This window comes from Oncorhynchus mykiss, chromosome 1, assembly GCF_057628025.1.
Source record: "Oncorhynchus mykiss isolate SJ-2025 chromosome 1, ASM5762802v1, whole genome shotgun sequence".
Classification (NCBI taxonomy): Eukaryota; Metazoa; Chordata; class Actinopteri; order Salmoniformes; family Salmonidae; genus Oncorhynchus; species Oncorhynchus mykiss.
Genome location: NC_143022.1, coordinates 86,131,085 through 86,146,784, shown reverse-complemented (window position 1 = coordinate 86,146,784; position 15,700 = coordinate 86,131,085). Strand labels below are relative to the sequence as shown.

General features: G+C 41.2%; 1 protein-coding gene across 11 annotated transcripts in view; it reads left to right on the top strand.

Moving 5' to 3' along the window:
• The window catches only part of LOC100301648 (calcium-activated potassium channel subunit alpha-1a), a 331,508-nt gene extending 316,718 nt beyond the window's left edge, over nt 1-14,790 (top strand). For 5 of the 11 annotated variants that reach the window (XM_036986916.2, XM_090242383.1, XM_090242418.1 and 2 more), the window contains 5 exons: nt 655-849; nt 3,241-3,359; nt 4,924-5,148; nt 8,009-8,037; nt 8,992-9,270. In XM_036986916.2, coding sequence (XP_036842811.1) covers nt 655-849; nt 3,241-3,359; nt 4,924-5,148; nt 8,009-8,037; nt 8,992-9,143 — 720 coding nt within the window. In that variant the 3' untranslated portion in view covers nt 9,144-9,270. Of the gene's footprint in view, nt 1-654; nt 850-3,240; nt 3,360-4,923; nt 5,149-8,008; nt 8,038-8,991 lie in introns of all 11 variants that reach the window. The other 6 variants (XM_036986941.2, XM_090242399.1, XM_090242403.1 and 3 more) reach the window with 3 other exon arrangements.
• The last annotated feature ends 910 nt before the right edge of the window (nt 14,791-15,700 follow it).

Below are 15,700 nucleotides of genomic sequence, written 5' to 3'. Positions count from 1 at the left end.
ATCTCTCCCCTCTTCACCATCCCATCTCTCCCCTCTTCACCATCCCATCTCTCCCCTCTTCACCCATCCCATCTCTCCCCTCTTCCCTTCTCCATCGCTCCCCTCTTCCCCATCCCATCTCTCCCCCTTCTCTATCTCTCTCCTCTCCCCCTTATCCATCTACCCCCTCTTCACCCATCCCATCTCTCCCCTCTTCACCCATCCCATCTCTCCCCTCTTCACCATCCCATCTCTCCCCTCTCCCCCTTCTCCATCTACCCCCTCTTCACCCATCCCATCTCTCCCCTCTTCACCCATCCCATCTTTCCCCTCTCCCCCTTCTCCATCTCTCCCCTCTCCCCCTTCTCCATCTCTCCCCCCTTCACCCATCCAATCTCTCCCCTCTTCCCCACCCCATTTCTCCCCTCTCCCCCTTCTCTTCCTTCTTCCCCATCTTATCTCCCCATCTCTCCCCTCTTCACCCCTCTCCCCCTTTTCTATCTCTCCCCTTATCGCCACCATCTCTCCCCTCTTCCCCCTTATCCCCCCTTCTCCATCCCTTCCCCCTTATCTCCCCCTTCTCCATCTCAAACCCTCTCCGCCACATATCCTCTACCGTTGTGGCTCTAATGGTGTCTCCTTACTTACGGATCTCACATCCTTTTATCTCTGCAGACATACTTCAACGATAATATCCTCACCCTGATCCGGACGCTGGTGACTGGGGGAGCCACCCCAGAGCTAGAGGCTCTACTGGCTGAGGAGAACGCCCTGCAAGGGGGCTACAGCACGCCACAGACACTGGCCAACCGAGACAGGTGTCGTGTTGCCCAACTGGCCCTGTACGATGGGCCCTTTGCCGACTTGGGGGTAAGCGAATGTTTAAATGGAGCTGACAGGTTTTGGCACTCGACAGCAGCACCCATCCCGCATGCTTGGCTCCTTGCGGCACTTAATACAAAGTGAAGAACAGAGAACACGCAAAGGGTGCTCTGCTAAGGAGGAGGAAGGAGGGTTCTGGAGTGTGTGTATGTTAGAGCTAAGTGATATGGAAAAAAATCCATATTGCGGTAAATTGACACATTTTGTGCTATAACAATAAATCAGAGATAAATAATAATAAATTATTTTGGAGGGAGGTGCTAGAGCTGGGCGATATGGACAAAAAGTAATATTGCGATAAATGTAACTGTTTTGCTCGATAACAACAAATACAGCAATCATTTATTTTATTCTATGGACAGTTACTTTACAAGCAGCAGGGCTCTAGAATAGTTTTTTTCCAGTGCCAAATAAGACAGCTGAGATGGTAGCCTATGATTCAAAAAGTCAGCTATTTCATCTAACATATCCAGGAAATGCATGATTGATATTTTGATGTGCAACCTCCAGAATGATCAGATTTCATTTAGTCTCTTCAGAGAATTTTCCGACGTCTTTATGCTTATTGACCTATAGGCTGTATTATACACCACCCGAGGAAGTGGGAACTCAAAACCCTTAGCTAGAATTATTAGGCTAATTGATTCATCTGTCATTAAATGTAGCTCATGTCCTTTAAAGACTTTCCAGCCCTAGGATACAGGCCTATTCACTGCAAATGACGCTCTCCGGCCCGCGATGCAACAAAACCTTACTACACTAAAGCCTACTCCCGGTGTAAAGTGGTGCCATGAACTCAATATAAGAGTAACTAGAACAACAGTAGTTACTTTGAAAACTGTATTTTTCCTATAATAGGATTTTGAGCAACGGCCATATGCTTGTGCTTGTCAGAATGCGTCTCTCCCTCCTCCATGCACACAGTGGGGAGAGGGAGGGAGAGTCAGCTGTCAACAGCGAAACGGTGACAGGCATATACTTGCAGAGCAGGAATTACCATAATGCATAGGCTATTACTGTTGACCAAATAATGGTTCTAGAACAAATCAAATCAAATCTAATTTTATTTGTCACATACACATGGTTAGCAGATGTTAATGCGAGTGTAGCGAAATGCTTGTGCTTCTAGTTCCGACAATGCAGTAATAACCAACAAGTAATCTAACTAACAATTCCAAAACTACGGTCTTATACACAGTGTAAGAGGATAAAGAATATGTACATAAGGATATATGAATGAATGATGGTACATTGATATATTTACATCATTTCCCATCAATTCCCATTATTAAAGTGGCTGGAGTTGAGTCAGTGTGTTGGCAGCAGCCACTCAGTGTTAGTGGTGGCTGTTTAACAGTCTGATGGCCTTGAGATAGAAGCTGTTTTTCAGTCTCTCGGTCCCAGCTTTGATGCACCTGTACTGACCTCGCCTTCTGGATGATAGCGGGGTGAACAGGCAGTGGCTCGAGTGGTTGATGTCCTTGATGATCTTTATGGCCTTCCTGTGACATCGGGTGGTGTAGGTGTCCTGGAGGGCAGGTAGTTTGCCCCCGGTGATGCGTTGTGCAGACCTCACTACCCTCTGGAGAGCCTTACGGTTGAGGGCGGAGCAGTTGCCATACCAGGCGGTGATACAGCCCGCCAGGATGCTCTCGATTGTGCATCTGTAGAAGTTTGTGAGTGCTTTTGGTGACAAGCCGAATTTCTTCAGCCTCCTGAGGTTGAAGAGGCGCTGCTGCGCCTTCTTCACAATGCTGTCTGTGTGAGTGGACCAATTCAGTTTGTCTGTGATGTGTATGCCGAGGAACGTAAAACTTGCTACCCTCTCCACTACTGTTCCATCGATGTGGATAGGGGGGTGTTCCCTCTGCTGTTTCCTGAAGTCCACAATCATCTCCTTAGTTTTGTTGACGTTGAGTGTGAGGTTATTTTCCTGACACCACACTCCGAGGGCCCTCACCTCCTCCCTGTAGGCCGTCTCGTCGTTGTTGGTAATCAAGCCTACCACTGTTGTGTCGTCCGCAAAGTGGTAGGCTTGATTACCAACAACGACGAAACGGCCTACAGGGAGGAGGTGAGGGCCCTCGGAGTGTGGTGTCAGGAAAATAACCTCACAATCTACAGGAATGTTGTGTAGCCAAATCACCTAAAATTACCAACGTAAGCAAAATGCTTCGGTTTTTCGTCCCAGCATTGCTGTGTGTGTGTTCTGGAATGAAGAAGGTCTCTTTCCCCAAAACATACAGCAGGATGTATCCAGGGCACTGCAGTTTGACATTTAAAAAAACTTGCATTATTTTGTAATTTAGACAAATGATTGCACTTTATAAGCCAACACACCCTGATGTTGTTTTTGATTTGCCGTTTGTTGTTTTCCAGGATGGTGGTTGCTATGGAGATTTGTTCTGTAAAGCATTGAAGACATACAACATGTTGTGCTTCGGAATCTACAGATTGAGAGACGCTCACCTTGCCACACCTAGCCAGTGTACCAAACGGTGAGACAGTCAGTGTTACATCCACCCATCTCACTTGTCAAGGTGTAACAACATCAGCTGTTTCCCATTATAATATTAGCAGTTATGTGATTATATTATACTGTTTATCGTAGACACTTATGTGATTAGATAACTCTACAAACTAGATGCATTTCGACTTCATGCCTCTAACACAGAACATTTTTAATTTGAAATAAATCTGCTTTGAAATCTTGTAACTGATTAGTTTTCAACCACGCCACATTAGCTTTCTGTGATGTATTTTTTTTTTTGGGCTGTATGACAAAAGGTTTTCTTTACTGCTCTAATTACGTTGGTAACCAGTTTATAATAGCAATAAGGCACCTCGGGGTTTGTGGTATATGGCCAATGTACAGTACATTCAGAAAGTCTTCAGACCCCTTCACCTCTTCCACATTTTGTTAGTTTGGAACCACCAAGACTCTTCCTAGAGCTGGCCACCCGGCCAAACTGAGCAATCGGGGGAGAAGGGCCTTGGTCAGGGAGGTGATAAGAACCCATTGGTCACTCTGACAGAGCTCTAGAGTACCTTTGTGGAGATGGGAGAACCTTCCAGAAGGACACCCATCTCTGCAGCATTCCACCAATCAGGCCTTTATGGTAGAGTGGCCAGACGGAACCCACTCCTCAGTAAAAGGCACATAACAGCCTGCTTGGAATTTGCCAAAAGGCACGTAAAGGACTCTCAAGACCATGAGAAACAAGATTCTCTGGTCTGATGAAATCAAAATTTGGCCTGAATGCCAAGCGTCACGTCTGGAGGAAACCTGGCACCATCCGTACCGTGAAGCATGGTGGTGGCAGTTTCTTGCTGTGGGGATGTTTTCATCAACAGGTACTGGAAGACTAGTCAGGATCGAGGGAAAGATGAACGGAGCAAAGTACAGAGAGATCCTTGATGAAAACCTACTCCAGAGTTCTCAGGACCTCAGACTGGGGCGAAGGTTCACCTTTCACCTTCCAACAGGAAAACAACTCTAAGCACACAGCAAGGACAACGTAGGAGTGGCAGGAGTCTTTGAATGTCCTTGAGTGGCCTAGCCAGAGCCTGGACTTGAACCCGATCAAACATCTCTGGAGAGACCTAAAAATAGCTGTGCAACGACGCTCCCCGTCCAACTTGACAGAGTTTGAGAGGATCTCCAGAGAAGAATGGGAGAAACTCCCCAAATACAGGTGTGCCGAGCTTGTAGTGTCATACCCAAGAAGACTCAAGGCTGTAATCGCTAAATATGCAAAAAAAATGAACATAATGTTTTTTCTTTGGCATTTGTGTGTAGATTGATGAGGAAAAAGATTGATTTAATACATTTTAGAAAAAGGCTGTAACGTAACAACATGTGAAGGTATCTGAATGCACTGTACCATGGCCAAGGGCTGTATTCAGGCACTCTACATTACGTTGAGCCTAAGAACTGCCCTTAGCCATGGTATATTGGCCATATACACCCCCCCCCCCTCCCCTGGCCTTATTGCTTAATTATACATTGACTAATCAGTATTGTTCTGTGTTCTACCAACTCCTATCCTTTCCTTTATACAGGTATGTGATCACCAACCCTCCGTATGAGTTTGAGTTGGTCCCCACAGACCTGATCTTCTGTCTGATGCAGTTTGACCACAATGCGGGCCAGTCTCGGACCAGCCTTTCCCACAGCTCCCACTCCTCCCATTCCTCCAGCAAAAAGAGCTCGTCTGTCCACTCCATCCCCACCACCAACCGCCAGAACCGCAGCAGCAAGGCTCGGGAGGCTGGCCACAAACAGAAGTAGGTGGAGGAGGTGTGTGTGTGTGTGTGTGTGTGTGTGTGTGTGTGTGTGTGTGTGTGTGTGTGTCTGTGTGTGTCTGTGTGTGTCTGTGTGTGTGTGTGTGTGTGTCTGTGTGTGTGTGTCTGTGTAGTATGTGTTCCCAAAAGTTTCCTGTGGGTGTTGTGTCTATGTAGAGTTGTGGCCAAAAGGTGTGTGTCACTGTTTGGTCAGTTATCTCTGTCTGTATGTTTATTGGGGTTTGGGTTTTGTTTCTGAGATTTTGTGCTCAATGTCAACGTCATGTTTGTGCAATGTTTGCTCCATAACCATCAGCATGTGGTCCTTGCTCTGACATCTCTGCCTGCCTCCATAGCTACTGTACCATGATCCAATCAATGGAACTAAGGGGAAACTTTGATGTGCATTGTTTTCACCGACAAACGGTCTTAAAAATTTCCTTCGACCTCATTGAACCTTTATTTAAGCATTATTTTAAGAACGCAAAATATCACCGAAAGATGACAAGGAACAAAGGTCTTTCTAAAACAATCATATGTTGTCTTTGTACCAGGCCGGGTGACGGGCGTGGCAGGCATTTTGTCTCGAGAAGACACGGTACAGTGCACTCGGGAAAGTATTCAGACTCCTTAAACTTTTTCCACATTTTGTTACGTTACAGCCTTATTCTAAAATTAATTTAATTGTTTTTTTCCCCCTCATCAATCTACACACACTACCCCATAATGACAAACCAAAAACTGGTTGTTTAGACATTTTGCTCATTTAAAAAAAACACAAACCTGAAATATTACATTTACATACATATTCAGACCTTTTACTCAGTACTTTGTTGAAGCACCTTTGGCAGTGTTTACAGCTTCGAGTCTTCTTGGGTATGACGCTACAAGCTTGGCACACCTGTATTTGGGGAGTTTCTCCCATTCTTCTCAGTAGATCCTATCAAGCTCTGTTAGGTTGGATGGGGAGTGCTGCTGCACAGCTATTTTCAGGTCTCTCTAGAGATGTTCGATTGGGTTCAAGTCCGGGCTCTGGCTGGGCCACTCAAGGACATTCAGAGACTTGTCCCGAAGCCACCCCTGCGTTGTCTTGGCTGTGTGCTTAGGGTCATTGTTCTGTTGGAAGGTGAACCTTCGCTCCAGTCTGAGGTCCTGAGTGCTCTGGAGGAGGTTTTCATCAAGGATCTCTGTACTTTGCTCCGTTCATCTTTTCCTCGATCCTGACTAGTCTCCCAGTTCGTGCTGCTGAAAAACATCCCAACAGCATGATGCTGTCACCACCATGCTTCACCATAGGGATGGTGCCAGGTTTCCTCCAGACACAATGCTTGGCATTCAGGCAAAGAGTTCAATCTTGGTTTCATCAGACCAGAGAATCTTGTTTTTGATGGTCTGAGTGTCCTTTAGGTGCCCTTTTGGCAAACTCCAAGTGGGCTGTCATGTGCCGTTTACTGAGGAGTGGCTTACGTCTGTCCAGGAAGAGTCTTGGTTGTTCCAAACTTCTTCCTTTTAAGAATGATGGAGGCACTGTGTTCTTGGACCTTCAATGCTGTAGACATTTTTTGGAATCCTTCCCCAGATCTGTGCCTCGACACAGTCCTGTCTCTGAGCTCTACGGACAATTCCTTCGACCTTGGTTTTTGCTCTGACAGGCACTGTCAACTGTGGGATCTTATATAGACAAGTGTGTTCTTTTCCAAATCATGTCCAATCAATTATATTTATCACAGGTGGACTCCATTCAAGTTCTAGAAACATCTCACGGATGAGCCATGGAAACAGCTGAGCTGAGCTCAACTTCGAGTCTCATAGCAAAGGGTCTGAATACTTATGTAAATAAGGTATTTCTGTTATTAATATTTAATACATTTGCAAAAAATGATAAAAAACCTGTTTTGGCTTTGTCATTATGGGGTACTATGTGTAGATTGAGGATTTGATTTGATCCATTTTAGAGTAAGGCTGTAACATAACAGAATGTGGAAAAGTGAAGAGGTCTGAATATTTTCTGAATGCACTGTACAGTATGTTTTTACTTTGACTCATATTGGTATAGCCTGCTTATTTGTTAGTGTACGTACCAACAGCATGCCATGGTTATGGATTGAATGTAACATGATTTACGTAGATTAAACATTTTACCCAACATGACCACATTTTGACCAGAGAAGCTGATGTTCCAGATGATTGTCCATGATAAACGTCATTAAACCATCTGTGTTGACATCTATCTGGTTATTGTGTCTGTTCTGAGACATGGCATGTCCATGGTCCTAGTTCTACATCTCAAATGATTCTTTTTAGTTCTGTTTTCAATTTGGATGTGTTTTGCATAATATAATATATAATTTAAGTTATATTAAATGATAAGGAAGTAATAATTGTAAAATTACCCAGAGAATATGATTTTGATGGTAAAAAAATACATCATGCTACTAAGTACTCCCTAAACAGTGATAGATCATTTATCAATGTCCATTCTTAAGCTTAAAGACAACAGACCAACTGAAATGTCTTAGTGTCATTTTAAATGTCCCTTAGCATTTGCCTTCAATGCTTTTCAAACATGGTGTCATCGGGAGGCGAAGTGTAGGTGTTCAGTATCTAGAAACATAAACAGGGCTAAGGCAACATCTGACAAGTAGGGTTGGGGTCAATTTAGGACGTAAACTGAAATAGCATTTTACATTTTGTCAATGAGGCCTTGATTACGTTAGAAAATAGCCATAGTTTTCAGTGTTTACATACTGTAGAGAACAGCAAGAAATCCAGTCAGGTCAGTGATTGTGTTTGAGACGTGTTATTTGCCTTGTATAGACTGTAATACCTCACTTACTTAGATTACCTACTTCTCTTTCTGAAGTGCAACAAGGATGAATAGAATGAGCCAAGGTATGCAAGTTAACAATTCTGCATGTCCTACTATTACAATAGCAACCTTTATGTGGGGTTCTAATCATAACTTTGTCCCTGTGGCAATTGTTATGACAAGGGGAGGTTTTATAGTCTTTCTGTTATTTTCCTGTAAGGATAAGTCATCATGCCTCAGTTTAAGTTTTGCTTTTGGACAAATGGATAGCAAAATGGCTGCCGCTGCCTCTGCCCTCTCCCTGTCATGCCCAGGACCATCTCTGCATTGGCTCTTCCTGCCTTTCTGTTTTATCTCCTTCACACCCTAATTCACCTGATTATGCTTTTTCTTTGTTTTCTTCTGACAGAGCCTCTATTTTGTATCATTTATCATGTTTTTTTTGTTTGCTTTATTTCAACTTGAGACAAATTGCATTGTCAGAGGTTTGTGTGTTTGCACATATTCTTTCCTATTGAATGTGATTAGATGTTGTTCAAGTGATAGAAATATGTTGTAATCCGGATTCTGTATAACGCTATCAACTGGAGCCACAGAGTGTTGCCTATCACACACCATATAATACAAACATGAACTGTAGACATTTGATGACCTAAAGATCATACCTCTCGTAGAGTAGGCTTGAAACCTCCTCAAATTGACATGTTTCGAACTCATAACTCTGCGGTGGTTTCAGGCGATAGACATCTTGCTTCACCTCAGGCATAGTTTCAAAACATCAAACACTTGTGCTGTAACACACTTGCCTGAGCACTAAGTTGACTGAAACACACACACACTTACATTCACACAGACCCACATGCACACACTCCAACGTTGAAATAACTTTACCTGGAAGGAAATGAAGTACCTGACTTGAAACCTATGATCCCTCATGCTATATAAGGCGGCTACTTAAACTGAGACAGGAATATATAACATGACACCGTATGGATTATTCAACACTAACACTTTGTTTCTGCCCCATCCCTCCGCAGAAAGGAAATGGTTTACAGATGAACCAGAAAATGCCTACCCACGGAACATTCAGATCAAGCCCATGAGCACTCACATGGCCAACCAAGTCAACCAATACAAATCCACTAGCAGTCTGATACCACCAATCAGAGAAGTTGAAGATGAATGCTGAAAACCAGGCCCGCTTGATGACTCGTGAGAATTCTGGACGCTCTTATGAAAGGAGATAAGAGATGGCGAACAGGGATGATGATGATTAATTGGTCCCCACTCATTCTACAGATCAAGAGTTTGACATAAACACCACAACTGGAAGGGGCCTCCTATGTGTATACCTGCAATGTTACTTCCATGCTCTTCATGTTTCATTTATCAATCTTCCATAGAGATGTACATAATGACAATCTAATGAGGATTGTACACCCCCTCCCCCTTAGCACTTTTTGAAATGATTTGAAGAGTTGAAGAGAGAAGATTAAGTACTTCCTGTAATTATTTGCAATCGTTCATCACCTCTTCGTGTGACCAGACTCCATGGCTACTGTATTTTGAGGTTACTACTTGTTGTTGGAGGATGAGGGTCACGGCAGTTCGCTCATCGTTCACCACATCTCCCAAAAACGCCATTGGGGCTGACCACTCATACACCGTGTCTGTTTCTGTTCTATTTGCACTAAAACTGATCACGTTATTTTGCAACACGACGACGGGAAACATTGACATCTCCCCAAAACAACACCCATCACAGAAATGTGAACTTTTTGGTTGTCGATTCACTTTGTCATTTGAAGAGGTGTACAGATCCATTACATCACTGCTTAGGGTATGCTACTGTATGTCAACATGCTGTTGAGTAATCATCTGAATGAATGCATTCGAGTCCTGTAGATCATATTGTAAATCAGTTGTCTTGAGACTCAGAGTACTGTAAGAGATAGTTATGGGATAAGCTGGTTGACCGTATATAGCTACACTGTACCTACATCTGTTCTGGGGATATCACAATGGCTATGGATCATAATGATGTCTTTGACCGTGTTTCAAGCTCCTATCATCGCATGGTGCCTGAGCCCTTTTATAACAATACAGCGCAGATGATAAACTTAACCTGAAAACATGAAAACATGAAAGGGGACGAAGGACAACCTTGTCCTATCCCTTATGTGTAAACATGAAAGGGGACAAAAGACAACCTTGTCCTATCCCTTATGTGTAAACATGAAAGTGGACGAAGGACAACCTTGTTCTATCCCTTATGTGTAAACATGAAAGGGGACGAAGGACAACCTTGTCCTATCCCTTATGTGTAAACATGAAAGGGGACGAAGGACAACTTTGTCCTATCCCTTATGTGTAAACATGAAAGAGGTGAATGGACAACTTTGTCTCGTCCCTTGTGAACACGTTAATTGAGTGAAAGGACAGCCTTGTACACATCTTGCATATGGCATGTGTATACTGTACGTGGCAGCAATGTGTCCCCTCAACAAAAACATTGGTGGAACATCTGAGTTAGTGTTAGTGTTGTCATCTCTCCATCAGTGTGTATGTGATGGTGGTTCAGCCTCTGAGGGAGCAGCATGTGGGATCAAGGCTTCAAACATGAATGACGAATATGAACTAGCTCTGTCTGGGGGTTGCCAATCAACTAATGAACTAAGCAAACACTTTTCTATGCTCACCATCATGCCCAGTCACATCACCAATAATACACCATCTATGATTGAGCTGAATAAATGTGAACAAACATTAGCTGTGTGCCCTAAAAATGTAAGGGAAGCATTTAAGCCGAAACCTATTTAATAACAAAAGAATAAGCATATCATTTCAATATTTTTTTGTCTGTTGAGAAATTTGGAGAAACAATGCCACATATTGCGTAAAATGGGCATCAGTGGGTCCTCCTTTGACCAGCGCCACCACTGCCTGGCACAGGGTTGGTAACAGAGGCAGCAAAGAGCTTGGATGTTCTCCGCTGCCAATCCTGATGTCATCATGACACCTCTAAACACTGTTGGTAAACATTAAGGGAAAAGCTCAATCATAGTTTTGCCACTGATGACGATGAAGAACGCTGGAGAAAACTTGCTTGTGTTCTTCATGTTATTCTGGTCAAGGCACAAGACAGTCCGTGTTAAAAATGGACCGTTTCTATTTTGTTTTTGATCCAGAGCAACCCAGACAGAGCTGCAGCCTTGGGGAGGAGAGGGTATGGTGCCACAGATGAACCAACTCAATTCTTAACCTAGATACTTTATACATACAAATATGATTATTTTATATTCATCTGAGCATAATCATGTTGTACTTATTTTTACACATGACGTAGTGAGAAACACTTTGTGAAAGCAATCCATTATTATTATTAGGCCTATAATTACATCAGATTATTTTATTTCTAAATTAATCACTGTATTTAACATAATCCTACCAAAATTATTCATATCAATTCTGAAATGCTTATAATTAGAAATGCATCATTGAGGAAGAGTAGAAGTCCCCTCTCTTATCCCTGATAAAGTATAGTGATTAAGGGCGCTATTCAATCCATATCGCAGAAGTTCAACATTACAGTTTGATTGAAATTTAAAGGCAATGTTTAGCAGAGACTGCATTCACGATAAACGCTGCATATGTCCAGTGGTGGAACAAGTACTTATTGTCATACTTGAGTGAAATTATAGATACCTTAATAGAAAATTACTCAAGTAAAAGTGAGTCACCCAGTGAAATACTACTTTAGTAAAAGTCTAAAAGTATTTGGTTTTAAATATATATATTTGAAAGTATAAATCATTTCAAATTCCTTATATTAAGCAAACCAGGCACCATTTTCTTGTTTTTTATTTATTTATGGAAAGCCAGTGACACACTCCAACACTCAGGCATCATTTACAAACTAAGTATGTAGGTGTTTGTGTTTAGTGAGTCCGCCAAATCAGAGGCAAGACCAGGGATGTTATCTTGATAAGAGTGTGAATTGTCAAAAATATTAATAGTAAAATACAGATATCCCAAAAAACTACTTAAGTAGTACTTCAAAGTATTTGTCCTTAAGTACTTTACACCACTGCATATGTCGGCTCAATCGGAAATTACATTTACATTTCTATCGCACAATCTGTAACGCTTCAGTGATACAGATTGACTAGAGTCCTAAGTCAATATTGAATAACAGATAACATAAATCTAATGAGAGTCTTAAGTCAATATTGTAGAAGAGATAACATAAATCTAATGAGAGCCCTAAGTCAATATTGTAGAAAATATATCATAAATCTTGAGAGCCCTAAGTCAATATTGTATAGGAGATAACATAAATCTAATGAGAGCCCTAAGTCAATATTGTATAGGAGATAACATAAATCTAATGAGAGCCCTAAGTCAATATTGTATAGGAGATAACATAAATTTAATGAGAGCCCTAAGTTAATATTGTATAGGAGATAACATAAATCTAACTCTGAGCTTCTCTGAGCTGTTGAGTGCTCCTCAAAACGTAAATGGGCTTAGTTGAAGGATCTCTGTAGCTGTATTGATAAACTTTATTGTACTGCTCATTTTCATCTGTAAGCAAATACAAATGTTGTTGTCTGAGACAAACATAAATGTGACGTAAACAATCACTGGGTGTAAATAATACCCAGACAGTGAGCCAATCGGAAAGGTGCATGAAGCCCCGATCTGGGGCATTTAGGCATTCGTTCTGTTCTGAGAGTAAAACTGGGTGACCTCTACTATCAATGATTGACCTAAATTAGGTCTCTTAGTAAGGAGAGATACATTGAAGTATTGTTTTGTGGGTGTATAATGTCATTCTTCATGAATGTGCGTTTCTAACTATGTGACAGATTGTTAGAACATCATCAGGTTGTTTGCATTGAACAGATAGCCATGATATTATAGACTAAGATAATGTCTTTCTAAAGACCTGTCATTCTTGACAAAAAAAGGACATATATTTGTGTCTCAATATGTTGTGTATATTCAGCCATTATATAGATTTTTCTGAAGCAAAATGTCCTGAGCTTTCTGTCTGTCTATTGGGTGTGGTGCGACTGCTCATAAACATTTTGTCCTGACGTGAACTTCTGAAGCTTTTGTGCTTACATTGTTGTCACACTTTGTAGCAAGTATAATTATTTTCAGAAAGTATGTGAGTACAAATGTGTATATAATTGGGTTGTTAATAATATACTCGCTAGACTGAAAAACAAGGAATTAATATTTGACAATGACTTGACTTGACACATACTATTGACGAAGGACAAACTTATTGTTTTGTCATAAATGGAAAAAAATGTAAACTTGACTTGAGCAGGTTTAACAGGACCTGGTTATATGAACCATCACAGAGGTGCAGACATAAGCTGGTACCAGTTCAGCAAAGCTTATCACAGTACAGAGAGAACATACTTCATTTGTTTTCTTGTTGAAATAGTTTCTTTATCAGGGTTTACATTCCATTTTGTCAGCTCTCGTCATTTATGTCACCATAGTAATATCCATGGATTGTTTGAAACTAATTTGTATTATTTGTTTACAGATTTATTTTTTATTCAGAGGCACTTAAATAATTATCACTGTACTCAGAAATCAAATGGTACAAATCACAACCCAAACAGATGCATACTTACAGAATAGTCTACCAGTGCATTTCATTATATCTGAATGTTTTTTTATTTTCAATACTTGTACCCACAATTTGTGTGACTGTTTTGACTCAAACTGGAAAAGACACTGGATTGAAACCTGTTCTTACATTAAGCTTGATCTCTTTTTGGCACAAATACTCCACAAATCTATGGTACTGCTGTATACCATATAATATGTTTGTACACGTCTTTGCAATGTACGCCTCTAAAGTTAGTGTTTTGTGCCATGGAAAGTGTTGTTGAACAAGCATCATTCAGTCATTCACTGACTCACTAACTCAGAATGAGTAGGGATTGAGTTAGTTCTTCTTAGAAAGGGAAGTAAATGTGTATGTGTATGTGATTTATACTGGCGTGGAGAACATCCAAGCCATCAATGCCCCCATGCCAGTATAGTGCCAGGCAGTGCTGTAGGTCAAGAGGAGGGCCCATTTCAAGACCCACTATAGCGAAAAGTGGCATTGAAAAGGAAGGAACATGGAGCTCATCAAAGTATCATACATCTGTGTTGGTCGTACTGTCTGTAGCTGAAGGTACCTATCTTGTTGTTAGGAGACTGCAGGGAGAGATGTTAAAACATGTTTGTTGTGTGGTAGAAGGTCTGAATGACTGAAGGATGCACAGAGAGCACAGGCCAGTTTCATGTGGCTCTGGAGTGTTTTAGTCCGCTTAAGATAGTCAGGACTATGAAACGTCACACATCACTGTTACAGTATGTGACATATTTTTGTTTATCTATTTTGTTACTGTAAAGGACGGATAAAATAACTTATTTGCTGGAAAATGTACTAGATGTAATAAAATGTATACAACTATGGGGGGATTTAAGTCTTAACAACACATTGAAATTGCAGGTTGCAATCTTTGTTGATTTTTTTAGGAAAAAAATAAACTTGCAGTATTTTGTGGGGTGGGCTGCCTATCAGTTCGGGTGGAATTCAGGACATTGCTCTCACACGTCACATATCTGATTCTTTGGCACATGGTCTACTTAGTTTGGATGGATACATGGAGGATTTGATGGTGCTGGGTAGATCTACCTGACTCTGTCAAACATAATCCGCTGATAAATATACTGTCTTGTACAAAAAGTTTGTACATAAATTGTACATGGTTTCTTTTTGTATTTTCTCAAATTAAAATGGATGTATTTGTGTTCTAAAACTGGAACGTCTCCTCTCATTTCCTTCCAGCATTAGAAAATGTGTATATTCTTTACAGTGATGCATGTGAGCGTTAGACGAAAATACACCGTAGTGACAATATACTACGGTATAGCACAATCACAAGGTGTTAATATTGAATAATTAATTATTCCACAAGTGACAATAAAACAAATATACAATAGTTAACATTAAAACAAACAACACTAAACATCTTGTTGATTAAAAGTTCTGTCCATCTCAGTCTCCCCCAGGATGGTGTCCTATAGGAGCAAACTATCCTACACATATAATTAGAAAATATATTTGATTTATTATGTCTCTGTGCTCTTACAGTTTCCTCCTGGACACTGAATCATAAACATCAGAAAATATATTATATACAGTGATGTGTTTCCTCCTGGTTGTTGAATCAGACACATCTACACATTAGAAAATATATTATATTTATTATGTCAGTGATCCTACGGTTTCCTCCTGGATAATGAATCAGACATATTGACATATTCACAATAGAAAATATATATGCATTATATCTCTGTGATCCTATACAGGTACAATAAGAGGAAATGGTGGTGGATGCCATCTATTAAATGGATCCTGTCTTTGACCTTTGACCTTGGCTCTCTGGAGGGAGAGGGAAGAGGTTGAACTCAAAATGAATGTTTTACATTTTCCTGTAAGCCACCCATTCCCTGATTCCTGCATGCGGTAGCATCACGCAGGCATTAGTCTTGATTTACGTTCTGTGACGAGCTATTACCTGTTCCATCACTTACGCCTGTCAGTCAGGCGGGATCCATGGTGATGGTCAGGAATGGGCCTGAGAACACATCAGTCTCTTAGCTCCTATATCAACATACGGATGGAAAATAAAATATCAGTTGAGGAGATTGAATCTCTTTGACGGT